General features: G+C 27.4%; 2 protein-coding genes across 10 annotated transcripts in view; one reads left to right on the top strand and one right to left on the bottom strand.

Annotated features, from left to right (window-relative positions):
- Positions 1-2,695, top strand: part of LOC107450414 (alkylglycerol monooxygenase) — a 39,130-nt gene extending 36,435 nt beyond the window's left edge. For all 5 annotated transcript variants that reach the window (XM_071178620.2, XM_043047366.3, XM_043047364.3 and 2 more), the window contains exon 12: positions 2,380-2,695. In XM_071178620.2, coding sequence (XP_071034721.2) covers positions 2,380-2,599 — 220 coding nt within the window. In that variant the 3' untranslated portion in view covers positions 2,600-2,695. The remainder of the gene's footprint in view (positions 1-2,379) is intronic.
- The window catches only part of LOC107455379 (uncharacterized), a 48,679-nt gene that overhangs the window by 15,885 nt on the left and 16,810 nt on the right, over positions 1-15,984 (bottom strand). For all 5 annotated transcript variants that reach the window (XM_087165917.1, XM_087165916.1, XM_087165914.1 and 2 more), the window contains exons 5-8: positions 14,868-15,001; positions 12,333-12,510; positions 11,543-11,748; positions 3,329-3,422 (exon numbers count right to left, since the gene is read on the bottom strand). In XM_087165917.1, coding sequence (XP_087022043.1) covers positions 3,329-3,422; positions 11,543-11,748; positions 12,333-12,510; positions 14,868-15,001 — 612 coding nt within the window. The remainder of the gene's footprint in view (positions 1-3,328; positions 3,423-11,542; positions 11,749-12,332; positions 12,511-14,867; positions 15,002-15,984) is intronic.

The raw sequence follows: 15,984 nt of genomic DNA, 5'->3' as shown, positions 1-15,984 counted from the left end.
CCAAGAAACTGAATCGAAAATATAAAAACTTCATTGATTTAAAAAAAATAATAGATGATAATAAAAATAGACATGTTTTGAGCATCCAATAATAAAAGTCACAAGTTATCCAAGCCTGACAAGTCTTGAGAATGGGCGATTATATTTGAAAACTCGAAACATGTCGACTTTTACTTCCCTCTTCATATGTTTTGAAGCCAGTTGAGTTTTTATCGTCAATTATACTGTTTTACATTTGGGTCTTGATCATTATTTTGATAAGGATTTTACACTAGTTAAAGTAAACATATGCATTTTAATATTTTATCAGGATTCATATGGTCTTTAAAAATGTAAGAACATCAATATTGTAAAAGTTATATTTAACTTAAAAATTAACATTTTGACACCAGATATTTTGAGTTAATGAAATTAAATATTTTATCTCTTAAGTTTTTGTGCCCCCATTTCAGTATCTTAAGGATCTTACGAGCTCTGTTTAAAAAGAGATCATCAGATATATATAAGAAAGCAAAAATAACCATAGTAGCAGTATTTGTTGGTAAATGTAGCTTATCGTAATTGAAGAATATGCTGTGCGACATTTTATGGTGAATTTGCGAACGTATAAGTTTCAGAATGTATCGAAACATGAGGATGCTATTTGCTAATCATCTTTATCCAAAGGAAACGATGTAACCTAAATATCTAGTAGAATGAAGCGATTTTTTAAGCAATGAATCCTACAATTTGCAACATATTATTTCAATATCTTATTCTTAAACATAACATATTTCAATCTTTTTAAAATGCCACTAAACATTCAGCAATTCCTTGAGTTATAGAAAAAAGAAATATCGTAAATTATAGAAAGCCTTGTGAATGTGCATTAGAATTATTATACAATCTACATTTTATTTTTCAAGCACTTTTTTTTTCTTCAAATTTTCTTGCCTAGAAGACTCGATTAAAACTGTAAAAATGATTATCCCTAAAACTTTGTATATAGCTATATTAAGTTATGCTCATTTTATTTTAGTATAAAATCCTCGAATAAGTATAGTAAAAACAGTGTAATCTAAACAATATCAGATAAAAAGTTCATGTATTTAAATTCTAAAAACTATCATAAATAATTTATAAATCGATTCAAATTTACTTTTCAAAGAAGATTAAAATAATATCTTTGCTTTTTGGACAGAAATCCCCCAAAAAATTGTTTATGGCCTGGAAACTTCGAGATATTTTCTATTAACAATAAATTAAGACCCTCCGAGCAATCACTGAACATTATTTCAATTTTTTTACTATCAGAGTTTGGTTGCGTAGCAACCTAGTAAAATTAAGCACTCCTCTTTTGAATTAGTCAATGGGTTATCTTAAAATATTTATTTGCGCAGGCGACTTTTTTTGGCGGTTTTCTGGACTATCGCCAAATATATAAACATTTATTGCGGCCCAATTTACCACCCAATTTTTTTAAAATTTTGTCTATCCCCACTAATTCAAGGGTCTAGATTCCAAATATGTAAAAAAAATTATATGTTTATTCAGAGAAAGTACGTTTTTGTGTCTGATTTCGTAACTTAATTAATAGTTAGCACTAATTAATTAACATATTTGAGGTCACCCCCAGGAACCATTAAGATTGACACTTAGTTCGTGAAAATCCGATCATTAGAACGAAAGTTACTCAGGGTGATTCGTTTTTTTTTTTTGCGGACTGTACATGCTTCAAGATGATATCACATACAGCTACTGAGTATATAAAACTGCTGAGTGAGTAGTAAGAGAAAATGTTAAAGGAATTAAAATTTAAGAGTAGTAATTTTTTAGTACAAATTGACACCTACCGAACATTAATAATGAGAAAAGAGTGTTTAAAATGCACAATCGTGTGTTTGCGATTTTCTACATTTAAATTTAATGGAAAGATATTAGAGAAAAAACAAACTAATATCAAAGAAACCTTTGACTTTTATATATTTTAACTTATAAGAAGTTTGTACATTGAAAATAAAGTTATCTTGTGGTAAAAGATTTTTGTTTTTCTTTTTTTTTTGTTGGAAAGTGTAGGAAATTACAAATAAAAAAAATGTGCAATGCATATGTTTACAAGGTGTTTGTCAGTACTAAATCAACAACTTTGTAATTCGTTTTCCCCTCATTTTATACTTGCTTTTGGGATAAGAATACTAAATCGGCAGTATTCTAATAGTAGGCTCTATAATGCTAAGTTTTATTTTACTACAGTTACTCACATTTTTTTAAACTGTAGAGAAAGTTGTTTAAAAGTTGAGAGGATGATACAAACTTTAGTAGGCAAAAAGCACCCTGTACCTAAAAAAACTTTTTTAATGTCATATGGTAAGAAATTTAATTAAAATTTGTGTTTTTCAGATCACATGCACCATGGATAGAGCTTGTTCGTTGTACAGCTTTCTTGGCACTAGACTATTTCATATTTCCAATAACACAGCTTATACCTATCCCATATATTTACCAGATTGTGGCTGCAGTTTTTGTGAGAACAGTTTACATAATTTCATTTTGTGGATGGTTGAAAGGTTGCATAAAAACTATATCTTTCAAATTACATTCCACTAAGAAAGTGGAATAATACTAAAACAGGTAGATGATATTTAAATCAGACTACCTCTTTTTCACATATTTGTCATGATTTTATTTTGTAAATAAATTTGTTTTTACTCAGAAATATTTTCTGTAACATTATTTTTTACTTTTAAGATTTAGAGCAATATTAAATTAAAATATTAGGATTTTTTAAAATTTGATAATGACTCAGTTTGTTTTGAAGTTTACAGAAAAATTTTTAAATGCTTAGTTTTCTTGAGAAACACACACAAATATATATATACATATAAAACATTTTAATCATTATTGCATAATTAACTAGCCCGTTGGTTACTAGGGAAGGGATTAACTTTCAAGGAGCAGGAAACGAAATTTTAATTTTTAGCTTGGCAATGAACGTGTTAAATATATATATTTCTTTTGATAAATGGACTCAAAGAATAAATCTTCAGGTATAGAAAATAAATTGAATAAAAAAATTATATTTTCCTTATAAAATAAATTTAGAAGTTCAGAAAAAGTATTTAAATTAGAGTTAAAAGTAGAAAAAATTGATTGTAAATTTTTTATTTTATTTCTGTTGTCTTTTCTTTTTAATATTTACTGCACAAACAAAACTGTCTAATAATTTAAAATAAACAAATTGTGCTTTTATTTACATTTACAACAATCTTTAAAAGTAAATTTTACAACATGGCACGTATAACTATTATTTTTGTTATTTACAAATAAAACTAATAAATAAAATTTTAACCTAAGATTACTTCCACAACCACAGGCCACAAAAGAGCAAATACAGTGCCAGTCCAATTCAAGCTAAAATCAGACTCATTTTCAAAGTTTGAATTCTGAAATTAAAATAAAACTCATTAAAATAGTAACAGTACTTTAAGCATATTTTATGTAAATCAGAACTTCAATCATCTATATATATATTTCTCTTACACGGCAACAAAAAAAAGCCTCATTACAACTCCCTGAATGGCAACGCTAGAAAATCGACCAATGACTGCCATTAAAATAAAAACAGTACTTTAAGCACATTTTATGTAAATCAGAACTTCAATCATCTCATCTATATATATATTTCTCTTACACGGCGACAAAAAAACCTCATTACAACTCCCTGAATGGCAACGCTAGAAAATCGACCAATGATTGCCGCTAAAAATGTCACATGCCAAATCTAGCTGAGATGGCTCAACATATAGCTCTTTTAAAAACGGAAACTGAAATAACCAGGGAGAGCATAAGTTTTGTGATAAGCATAAGTGAGTAGTCTTTGTCGATAGATCTCTATTTTAGTATTTTGTCGAAAGCGCTTTTTTTCACAAATTTATATATTACGAATTTATTTGTTTTACAAGAATTTATTTGTTTATGCAGGTTTTTCCATTGCAATTCACTTATTTCAATTTTTAATAGACTTAATTATAGCCAAAATATTAACCTTTTTAAAGAGATATCAGTTTTAGAAATTTTATCTTAAGATTTTATACTATAGCACATTTCTAATAGGTTTAACGAATTACATGTCATTTATTTGAATTCAAATTTATTTTAATGACTTAGTATTTACTAAAAAGATGTAATTTTTTTAAACAAAAATAAGTTGTTATATGGATTTGAATGATTGTTTTGAATTCTTAGAATTTTGAGCATTTGCAATGTACATAAGTTAGTAGCGAGCGAAGCGAGCTTGGTTTGTGAAGCAAACCATACAAGATTGCATAGCAATTTTCGGGGGTTGACGAGCGTTAGCGAGAAGGAGGTGCAGCCCACTAGTTCTATATATTCTGGAAGATTTGGGTAAAATGAAATAGTGTAAAATGTATGTTTATAGGATTTCAATAAAAACATAAGGAATCCCATACTTATATTAAAACAATGAGAAATTAGCATTGCACTATTTTAAATAAAAGTTTTTTGAAGTAGTTCAATACTACACTATAAAAAAAGTACATAAAATTCTTTCTAGGTAATAACAATTACTCATGAATTAGATAATTATACAAATTGATTTTGGTTCTAAATATAATCCAAACAATTAAAGTTTTACAAGTGCAATTTTCAATAACTGTTATCAAATGACATCTTTGCATGGTAAAATGAAAAATTTATGCATGTCTGATGCACTAATTACAGCAAAACCTTAAAAACTCAAAGCATTATAAAAAGCCAATAGAGCAGGGATGGCGAACAAATGGCACACGTGCCATTTATGGCACCCGACACAATATTTTGGGCACGCGACCGATCACATTTGTTATTACACAAATGTTATTACACTATAAAACATATGTAACAATTAAATTAAAATTCATAAGAAACACAAAAAATAATAAACAATTATTAATAAAAAAATTAACAATTCATGCTAAAAAAGCAATTAATAACCATAAAAAACAAGCTTACAATGAATAACTAGCAAAAAAAAATTAACAGTCCTGCTTAAACTAACATCTTACAACCTAAATATAAGTTATTTGTCATCTGATCTGCAACAACAGAAGTCACACTGATGTTACTTTAAGCTGAATTACGCATATAACTAAGACACAGCAAAATGTTTTTTTTTCAATATAAATAAAGAGTTTTGAGTTGATAGTATTTAGTATTATTATTTTCCCAATAATCACGAAGTAAAAATTATTTGACGGCACGTCTATGACCTAATTAAACATTTTTTTAGGAAAAATGGCACGTTGTTGTATAAAGGTTCGCCACCCCTGCAATAGAGTATAAAAGATTAGGCAACAATGTTTTGAAAAATTGAGCAGAATTTAGAAAAAATACTTTTTCTGCAGTAATTCCGAAAAAAAGAAATTTTTTTGTACCATTATACAAGAAGAATTGCTCACTTTAAATTTAACATAATATAATAAACCTAATTTACAATATAAGAAATAGCAATACTTTTTTTGTTACTTAATCCTACATTTAGGCAACAGAGTTTTACTTAAGACCAATTATAATTTTTTTTAAGCAGAAAGAAATAATTTAAAAATTTTGTGGGAAATATATTATTTTTTCTACTGTTATTTAGTTTTTTTTTTAAATAAGGAAAATAGGAACTTGAAAATTAATGTACAGTGTGGCAAAAAAAAAAAAAAAAAAAACCTTGAATAACTTTTGATATAATGTTTGGATTTTAACAAACTGAGACTCAATCTTAATGGTTTAAGGGAGTTACCTCAAATATGCAAACTTATTAGTGCAGACAATATTTTAAGTTACGAAATCAGACATGAAAATGTACATTCTCTGAATAAAAATACCCTTTTTTGTCGGATTTGGATTTCTGACCCTCAATATATAAGGGGCAGCTGCAATCCAGGACACATGGTCCTGATTTCACCAGAAGGAAATATTTGACCAGAAAGTATTCGTACAATTTTGTATTTTGCCTGATAAAATTCAATTGTGTAAATGTAAAATTTTATATACCTAATAATTCCAATTTTTTTTTACTGTTATGAAATAAAAGTTTTTTATAATGGTATTTAAAAATTTATTTGATTCATTAAAAAATTAATAATATGGGATAGTATGGGAAACATGTAAAAAGTAAAATTAACATTAAGAAGTCTAATGAAACATTGACATTAGATTGAGATATTAATATTAAGAGGTCTTCTGACCAAAATATTAGGACCCTATTTTACTGATTTGTTGTATGAGGATCAGAAATCTAAATCAATAAAAAATGCATGTTTATTCATTGCAAGTACGTTTTTGTGTGTCTGTCTGTGTTACATAATATTTCCAGTACTATTATTATATTTGAGGCCACTCCCTTAGAACTATTAAGTTTGAGTTCTAGCATGTGATAAGATCAAAAATTATTCAGTGTGATTTTTTTTTGCACACTGTACAACAAGAAATAAAATCCCGAACTTGTCACCCCTTTTATATCATTTCTAGTTCTTTTCTTAAGTATTAAAATTTTATTAACTAGCAAGTTAATGGTTAGTTAATTAAATTTACATACTTACACAAGTAAAACTTAATTATCAAGTAGCTTGAGTAAGTTAAAATAAATTCAATTAATCATAAACATGTAGCTAAATAAAATTTTAATGGTATAAATTTCCAGTATTGCTAAGTACACTAAAATTTTTACATGTTGAGAATGGTAAAGTCCACAGGGAAATATGTTTGTGCCAGGGTTGGGTTTTTGACGTCAAAAAGTGGTTTTTGACATGACAAGGGTATAATACTGGTTTAAACCGTCAAAAACCCGTCAAAAATGTCAAAAACTGAAGTTTGCCAAGAAAATATATAAACTTCAAAACTACCAACAGTTGCCATGCATTATATTGAAATTTAATTATACTATAGGTAATCAGCAGTTTTTAAAATATTTTTTAATTAAAATTAAGGTAAAATAACAGATTTAAAATCTCAGAAATTTATATTCAAATGCATGCGCAGAAAAATTTTGCACAAAAATTTTTTAAATATTTATATTCAAAAAAAAAATTTTTTTTCTTTTTTATACTTAAGAAAATTAAAAGTTTATTACTATGCATTTTTGACATATAAGGAACATATAACTAATATTTATAAGGAACTTACAAGTTATGTTGTATAAATACAAACTTGATACAAGTGTATAAAAATTTTTTTTTTAATGTTATACCGAATATCTTTATTATCCAGTATGTTAATTTGAATTTAAAAGTAGTTCAGGGTTCCCACTCTATGATGAGATTGAAATTCAAGGACTTTCCAGGACTTTTCAAGGACCTCAACAAAATTTTCAAGGACCTTAATCTAAGACCAATTTTAAAAATTATTCTCTTCTATTTTACTAGAAGCAACAATGCTTGTTGTGGCAATAATTTATTTCAAATATAGTACCTAAATGCTTTGCTTATATAGAGAAAAGAAAGTATATGTATTATGGACTAAAATGTATATTTTTTTAAAAACAACCCTACTGGTTTTACATATTAATTCACAAAATCATTTTCAGCACAATCTATAACAAATGGTAATGAGGTGTTAATGGTGAAATCCTTTAATCCTGTGTATTTCCATGTGAAGGTTGCATGAAAGACAGAGCTAAATCTTAGGCATTTCAGATTCCATGACTATTCCATAACCCCCTCCTCTCCTCTATTAAACATTGTTTCTGAAATTATTCATCCATAATTTACACAACCTTCTCTAAATGTTATGCAGCAACAATTCTATCGGAAAATAAAAATTAGAAGGAACATATCCCATTTTCACCATGTTTAAAAGCATTATTCGTTATGTGTAATCCACAACTGCCAATGAATATGACCTAGTGGGAATATTTCTCTTTTAATTCACACTGAAGCTTCTAATAGAATTTCCAATTGACATAGGGTCCATCTATGGATAATTGAAGTATTTTAGAGAGCTTTTAACCATCATCCATGCATTTGTAAAAAGAGGACAAAATATTTTCTGCAGTTCCATGACCCATAAATTGGGAGGTAAGATACTTAGTGCAAACTTTATTATCAATTCCTTACCATAATGTCCATCTGCTTAGATTGTAGAGACTGATTTAACGTCTCATCAAAGAGTACAGTGTAGCAATCAACATTCTTCAGCTCATTTATAAGAATCCCTTTGAAGTATAGTGCCAATCCAAAGGAGCCCAAATAGGCTCACTTTGTGGCACTACAAAAAAAAATTTCTCGCCATACAGCTATTAGCAAACATTTTGGAGAACAATTTACTAATCCCTTCACAGGAGTTACATGAATAATTACTAGTGATGCACTTCAGACTCCAGAGAATTTCAGCATCAAGCACATTCCTTTTGACCAGATAAGAAGACAATGTTACCTCGGCCACTAAAGTTTCTGTTTCACATGGAGGCACACGATGTTGAAGGAGTATTTACACCAGATGAATTAGATGTTGATGCCTTTGGAAAAAGAGAACTCGGGGCATGAGACTGCTTTTTTGTTATACTTTTCTTTCATGTGTGATTTCAGAGCAGATTCTTCCATTTTTGCGATATCGATCTCCTTCATGCATAATCGGCACTTGGCTCTGAACTTCTTTTCGGGCATCAATAAAATCCATTCTTTATAAGCTTGATTATCCATCCATTGGGGATAAAAATAGCACTTCCCAGGCATAAGTAGTCTAAACTACATAACACAAATACGAAGCCGTGCCTTTGCGAATACGCGTTACAATAAAGTTTTGAAATGACTCAAACGTAAGGACAAGTGCGGATGGTAAAACGGCAAATTTATTGAAAACTACCAGGTACATATTGTTACGAAATTCGAGAGTATTCCAGTTTCGATAAGAAAAAGAAGATCTAAGCATATTCGACAGAAGATGAAATGGAGTCTCGCCCCGAACGCATTGATTGTCTGCTGTGCTCCGCGCGCTTGGCAGACACCAAGACGCTAGGCCTGGTTAGAAACGGTGGCGTTAAAAACCACGTGAGAGAGCTCGGGAACAAAACAGAAAGAACGAGAAAGATCCGCGGGTGTTTTATAAAAAGGGCCGCCGGCAGTATTGGACAAATTCAAGGACCTATCAAGTTTTTCAAGGACCTAAGACGTTTTTCAAGCACTTTCAAGGACCTAAATTTAGCGAAAAATGATTCAAGGACTTTCAAGGACCGTGGGAACCCTGTAGTTATATTTATGAATAATGATAAATATAATTCATATTGTTTATTATATTTATTTATAATTATTACACTTATCATTTTAAAACAATTTTTATCTCTTAATTTTTTTTTCTCCACTTGTATTAAGAATACAAATAATGCATATCTTGAAAGCAAGAAGTAATTATTCAACAGCTGAATATTTAGATATTCAACAAAACTATATCGTATTCAGCAAAATGAAATTCACAAGTATTTGGATAAACTAAATTTTCAGCATAGTAAATGAATAGGCTGAATATACTGTAAATCGACACTAACTACTCTGTGTATTTAACAGAAAGCACTTAAATTTGTATTGTCTTATGTTAAAAAGATTATTAAGAAGATTTAAAAGAATATTAAAAAGATTTTTCTTTAAAAGAAGATGTCTAATGTACAAAACTGCTAATGTTTATCTTTAAAAATGTCTAATTTTTAGTATACTATACACTAAATTTGGTTATAAATAAATTTCTTAATAATATCACTGCAGATTTTCAATAACACATGAAAATGTATATACATAATATTACAAAAGATGTGAGTTTTCAAAAGTATGTACAAGATTTTGGTTACTATTCAAAATATAAGTGTTTCTTCAAAATTTAAAATTTATTTTTTTCTAGAACATATTTAGAAACACTATCCTTTAAAAAATATATAAATTTTATGTATTAATTAAATTTCACATATGAATATAGGTTTTTGACATTTTCGACATTTTTGACAGTGAGGTTTTTGACGTGACGGTTTAAACCATGGTTTAAACTGTCAAAAACTGTCACATGTCAAAAACCTGCCAACCCTGGTTTGTGCTAACTGGACATGTTGCACACACCTTGAACCATTCCAAGATACTATATTTAGATTGGTTCATTACCTAAATCTTTTTAAATAACTCCTATCTTAATAGAAGAAAGTGTTTGAAAAAAGGCTAATTGTCAAGAGGCTAAGTAGCCAAAAGTTAATAAAGTAGAAATAAGAAAAATTACAAGGAATGTTTTCAGGGTTTTTGACCTACCCACAAACCCAATGAAATAAGGGCTCAAATGGGTTTTTTTATTAATATAATCAAAATAGATATATAAAAAATAAGATAAAAGATAAATAGATTTAAGGGACTTCATATTTATCTTAAATATATTAATTCTAGAATTTTCAAATCAAAACTAACTATACATAGTTTAAAGAGTAATTCATAACACTACTAAGAAAATTGTTAAATAAACAGCAGTTCTGTAGTTAGTTGGCCTGCAAAAGGCTTACTTTATAACTAAAAAATGAAGCTATTAATTTATGAATGTTTAATAATAAATAAATAAAACAGAAAACAGCATATTTCACTGATCCCAATAATTATGATTTTATTTTTACTCAAGGAAAGAATTAATTAAAGAGTCTTATTAATACATGGCATGAAAAGATGGTACTACATTAAAATTAAAACTTTTTTTTATCTTAATTCATAACTTAATTATTATTTCCTATTAAAGGTTTCTTTTTATTAAAATAGTTCTCTGTTAAATTAAAAATTAAATCTAAAAAGTGTTACTAGGTAATATCTTAAAAAACCCCAATAAAATCCAGACAAAACCCACCCGGGTTCAGTTTTTTTAAACCCTGAATGTTTTGCATATTTTTTTCTATTTTTTTAAAATATCAATATCTAAAAAATAAAAATAGCAATGGCAAGAGAAGTAATGAACCAAAATGACAACACACCAAAATGGTGGAAGTAAAACCTCTTGCGCTGCAAATACATATACAGGGTGCATAGCCAGTTTTTTCAAGTACTTTTTAAGTACTCAAAAAATATATTTAATCACTTTCCAAATAAAAATCATAAATAGGATCTGTGCAGTAATAAAATTTTTTCCCTATCATTTAAAGTTCTTAATTTATAAACATAAAATCAATAAAATTCAAAAACATTTCAAAAAACTTTACATAATCATGAAAAAATAACTAGTTTCTGATAAATATCGCAGAGAAAATTGTGAAAATCATGCATTTTTTGTAATTTAGAACGACAATTGACACAGCAAAGAAAAAATCTCTTTTTAAAAGACAGAAAATTAAGCACTTTTTACAAATCCCAAATAAAAAAATCACCCTTAAGGGCTTTTAAAAATCGTAAATCAAAAATAAGCACATTTAATTTTTACAAACGCTATGCACCCTGATGTAGATTGTATACAAAATATTTTACATGGTGAAAGGTGAACAATATTTAAAAAAGATCAGCATTAACATTTGGAAGCGACATTGTTATTATAACTTTGTTATATGTTAAAAGGAAATAATGTTACTCACATATTGACACTTGTCTTGGTTTTCCTCATTAGCTAAAGTGTTTAGGCTTTCCATCTTTTCCAAAATATCATTCATAGAACTTTGTAAATTGATAAAAGTGAGAATAAAAATATCACTATGAGTTGGACAATGAGACACTTGGGAGTTTTGTCTACTCTGAAGTAAATGAACGTTATCTCTTTCAGTCACAACCTGTGATTCAACATCTAAAAATTTTCAGAAGAAAAAAAAAATTTCTAAATACAAATATATTTAGGAACAACAAAAGAAAAAATAATTTAGATTAAGTGCAGGTACTTTAAAAAAAAAAAACGAATTTGTAAATAGGTGTTAAAAAATTTTAAAAATGAAATATTTATTTGAAATTTCATAAATAAAAAATTTCAAAATAAATAAATAAAATTAATAAATAAAATAAAATATAATAAGTTATGTATAAATATTGAATTAAAATTTTAAATATATATTTAGAGACTTAAAAAAGTAAAGGTACTTTCTAAAAACATTTTTTTTTTTGCATTGGAACATTATTAATGACCTATAAAATGGAAAAAAAAAGAAAAAAAAAAAAAAAAACATCACATTAAGAATTAATAAAATATAAATTTTCATAAAGTAAAAGATACATTAAATTATAATTTAGAGACTTCAAAAGCAAAAGAATAATCAAAAGTAAAATAGAGGTATTTTCTCTTTTTAAAAAAAAATATTTATCAAAGAAGTTGAAATGAAAATCAAACTTTCTAACTGTATTATTATTAATTTAAACAATAAGTAAATAAACATTTACCTGATAAATCAGAAAGGAGATCAAAATTTGAAACGTCACTACTGGAATTAGTTGATGATGACAAAGAAGATTGTGAGTAACTTCGTTGAAAATTTTCTCTCGTAACTTGGTGTGCATTGCTTCTTACACTTTGGGGATTCAGACTAGATTTATTAGCTAAATGTCCAATGCCTTCAATCTGTAATGACAAATGAAAAATGCAGCACATTTCTAAATAATAATAATAAAACAGCTTGTGGTAAAAGTAATATAGTTCTATACAGTATTATTAAGAGAAGAAAAATCATGAAAATATCATTATGAGAACTTTTAGATAAATTAGAAAGATTAAAATATTTTAGAAAGATTTGTTATCTACTTTATTAACTTTAGAAAGATTTAAAATATTTTATTTGGCGGCTATTATTTTTAACCTTCTTGGATGGATGATGGGCAGCATTCAAGCTATGCTCAGTCAATCATGCATTTTTTTAAAAAGGTGTAGACAAACTAGATACATGTAAGGAGTAAGTTGGACAAAACTGGGTTCTAAAGTTTCTTTTTCATTTCTTTTTACTAACGAGCACCTTGTACAAAATTTCTTAAATGTTAGAATTTTATATTTACATAGTAGTAGTTTTATCAAAAATGCTCGATCTCAGCTTTATCTGCCTACCTTGTTTGTTCAACTATTTCTTACATAACATAGTATTATGAAGAAAAGTGTCAGATAATTTCATATTTTAATTTGGATAATATCTCAAAGTTTAATTTTTATTAGAAACAAATAATTATTATAAATGTTTCAGCAAAGAATATTTAAATGTCAATAATTAATTAGTGTACATCATGCAATTAAATGATATATTTGATTATTATCAATAAAAATATTGGCTGTTACAAAATTATGAAAAACATGATAAAAATATATGATAAAAATTTTATGAAAAAAATTAGGCAAAAAAATTAATATAGAGATATAGCAAAAACAAATTAATAAGCAATTATGAAGTCTTCCAGCATTGAACCCCTGACTTCTCAAAAGAGTGTTGCACATGCTATCCTATTGTATTACAAGAGCATAATGATTGCTGCAATCTTTTTCTTTCTGTTATAAAAAGCAAAATGTTTTTTTTGGAAGCGATTAACTTAAAGACCTCTGAAAGGGCTTAAAAATAAATAATGTAATTGAATTCAGGACCTCAAAGTCTTTAAAAAAGTTTTGTTTGATACATATACTTAATGTTATGTTTGGTTTTATTTATACTTACCTTTGGTAGAACTAAGAAATTTACTTTAACTCTACATTGTTTGAAAAAAATATTGATAAAGAATACACAATTTATGCTTAGTAAACGATTTCACATTTCTAGTATTTTGTTACATTGTTTATAATAAGTAGACCCAAACTGAGATTTCTGCATCAGAAAAAGTTAAATACTTTCCATAATTGCAATGCACAATATTAACAGGGCCTGACTTAGCTTGATTGGGGTCTGGGGCAAAAACTTCTTTTGAGGCCCCCATTTGCTTCTTTACTTTAGTAATGATGAACCGAACTTTATGGAAGTATTTAAATTTTTCACCTCATTATAGATATATAACAAGAAAATTGACTAGAGCCTAAAACAGCTATAAAATCCCCCCACCATCTTCAATCGTCATACAAAATAACACTCTGTCCATTTCATTAGTTTTCTGATTGTCAACTTAGTCATTTAGCTGCAAAAATTTCATATCCTTGCTGACATTTAGAAAGGAATTCAACTAAATTTTCACAATTACGATAGCTCAAATAAGCCAATAAGAAACCTGTATTTATGTAAACATATTGCATTTTGCAATATGTAAAAATACAAGGTTTTGATTGACTGAATTTGCCCTATAAAGTCGTGGATTTACGAAATATAGATTTTTTGTGTTCATACGATAGAGTAATGAAGAAGCTAACATAAAACTGATGGATTTTACACTGTACTGATATTTTGATGTACAAAATACAGATTTTTTATGTTCATACAATAGAGTAATGAAGAAGCTAACATAAAACCGACGGATTTTACACTGTACTGATATTTTGACTAGAAGGAAATGTAAAATAAACTTTCTATTCGATTTGGGGGCCTACCTCTGATGTGGAGGCCCCAGGGCAACTGCCCCGTATGCCCCTGCCTTAGTCAGGCTCTGCATTTTAATTTAACTAAAGGTTAGGCACCAAAAGCTATAATAATATTTGAAATATATTATTCATCACAGTAGTATGATTTTTACCAATGATATTAAAAACTTATCATGTTAACTATAAGACTGCAAAAGGGGAAAAAAAAAGAATACACATGATTAAAATAAAAACTATTTTGAGTGCAGAAAATTTGATTGATTTTCTTTACATATTAAAAAAAAAGGATGATAAAAAATCTGCAGCTGTGTGGTTAGTTTTTAACATCCATGGAAATATAATAAAAAATCAAAAAATAATTAAAAGAGAAAAATGATAATAAAAAGGGGGAAAAAAATCTCATGCCCATAAAAAGTATTTTGAACATTGATATTTACTTCTTTCTTTGTTGAGAAGTCAAGTTGTCTTTCTCTTCTAGTTATGTTATACATATCAGATATAGTACGAGATTCATAGTTTTCTATAACAGCAGATGGAATAATATCTTCAGACCACTGACTATACATTGCTTCTAAAAATGAAATATATTTTTAAATTCTAAGTAAAATTACTAAAACATACATTAAATAACAAAGTTTATAATTTATTAATGTAACAAAACACTAACCTAACGATTATAAATAAAATATTTATAGCATAAATTTTCTTCGCATAGAATTAAAATATGCTTAATTATAAAAATATTAATTAGTAACAAAATAAAAAGTAGATATTTGTATAATGTTAACACTATTAGTAAATACATTGGAAAGAGAGGGTTTACCCACTTTTTCTATTTTTACAATGGATCTTGATAGTTTTGTTTTCATTTCTTTCTTTTCTTATCATTTTATTTATGAAGTTCAGAGCCATTTAGGAAAAAAATGGTTTTTTGTGAAGTAGTTTTTCAGTAAAGAAAGTACGTTTGAGTACTAATTTGACACAAATTGTGATAAATATACTATTTCTATAGAGAAATATGCAAGTATTATGTTTCAATACTATTTATGCAGTACTTGAAACACTGGATGTGCACAGCAAGCATTCATTTCATCGTTATGAAGACAGGGAAGGATTTCTCACATCCTTACACATCTGTCTGATAAGTTTTACGTGGAAAAGCAGTTGACGGAAAAATTGGGAGATTGAGGGTCCATTTCTTATGAATTTTTCATTTTTCTCAAGGACATTTAGAAATTTACAAGAACTTTGCACAATTTTCAAAGGCCTTTAAAAATCAAAATGAAATTCAAGTAATTTTCAAGATTCCAACTGTAATCAAAAGATAAAATATCAAGTCTCGCATAATTTTTCATAAATGATAGTAGTTTTAGATAGATTTTTAAAATAACATATAATTTTTCATTTCTTACAGTTAGATTGAAAAAAAAAATGACAAAGATAAAGTTTACAAAAATAAATTGACTTTAAATTTAATATAAAGTAAAAGCCCTATTTTCACACACAAATTCTACATAAAAAATTAATAATTATTACATAATAGGGACTTCTTTC

This window comes from Parasteatoda tepidariorum, chromosome 6 (assembly GCF_982258835.1).
Source record: "Parasteatoda tepidariorum strain Cologne lab strain chromosome 6, Ptep-v5.0, whole genome shotgun sequence".
In the NCBI taxonomy this organism is placed as follows: domain Eukaryota; kingdom Metazoa; phylum Arthropoda; class Arachnida; order Araneae; family Theridiidae; genus Parasteatoda; species Parasteatoda tepidariorum.
The sequence above is the reverse complement of the archived record's forward strand: the minus strand, read 5'-3'. Positions and strand labels throughout refer to the sequence as shown.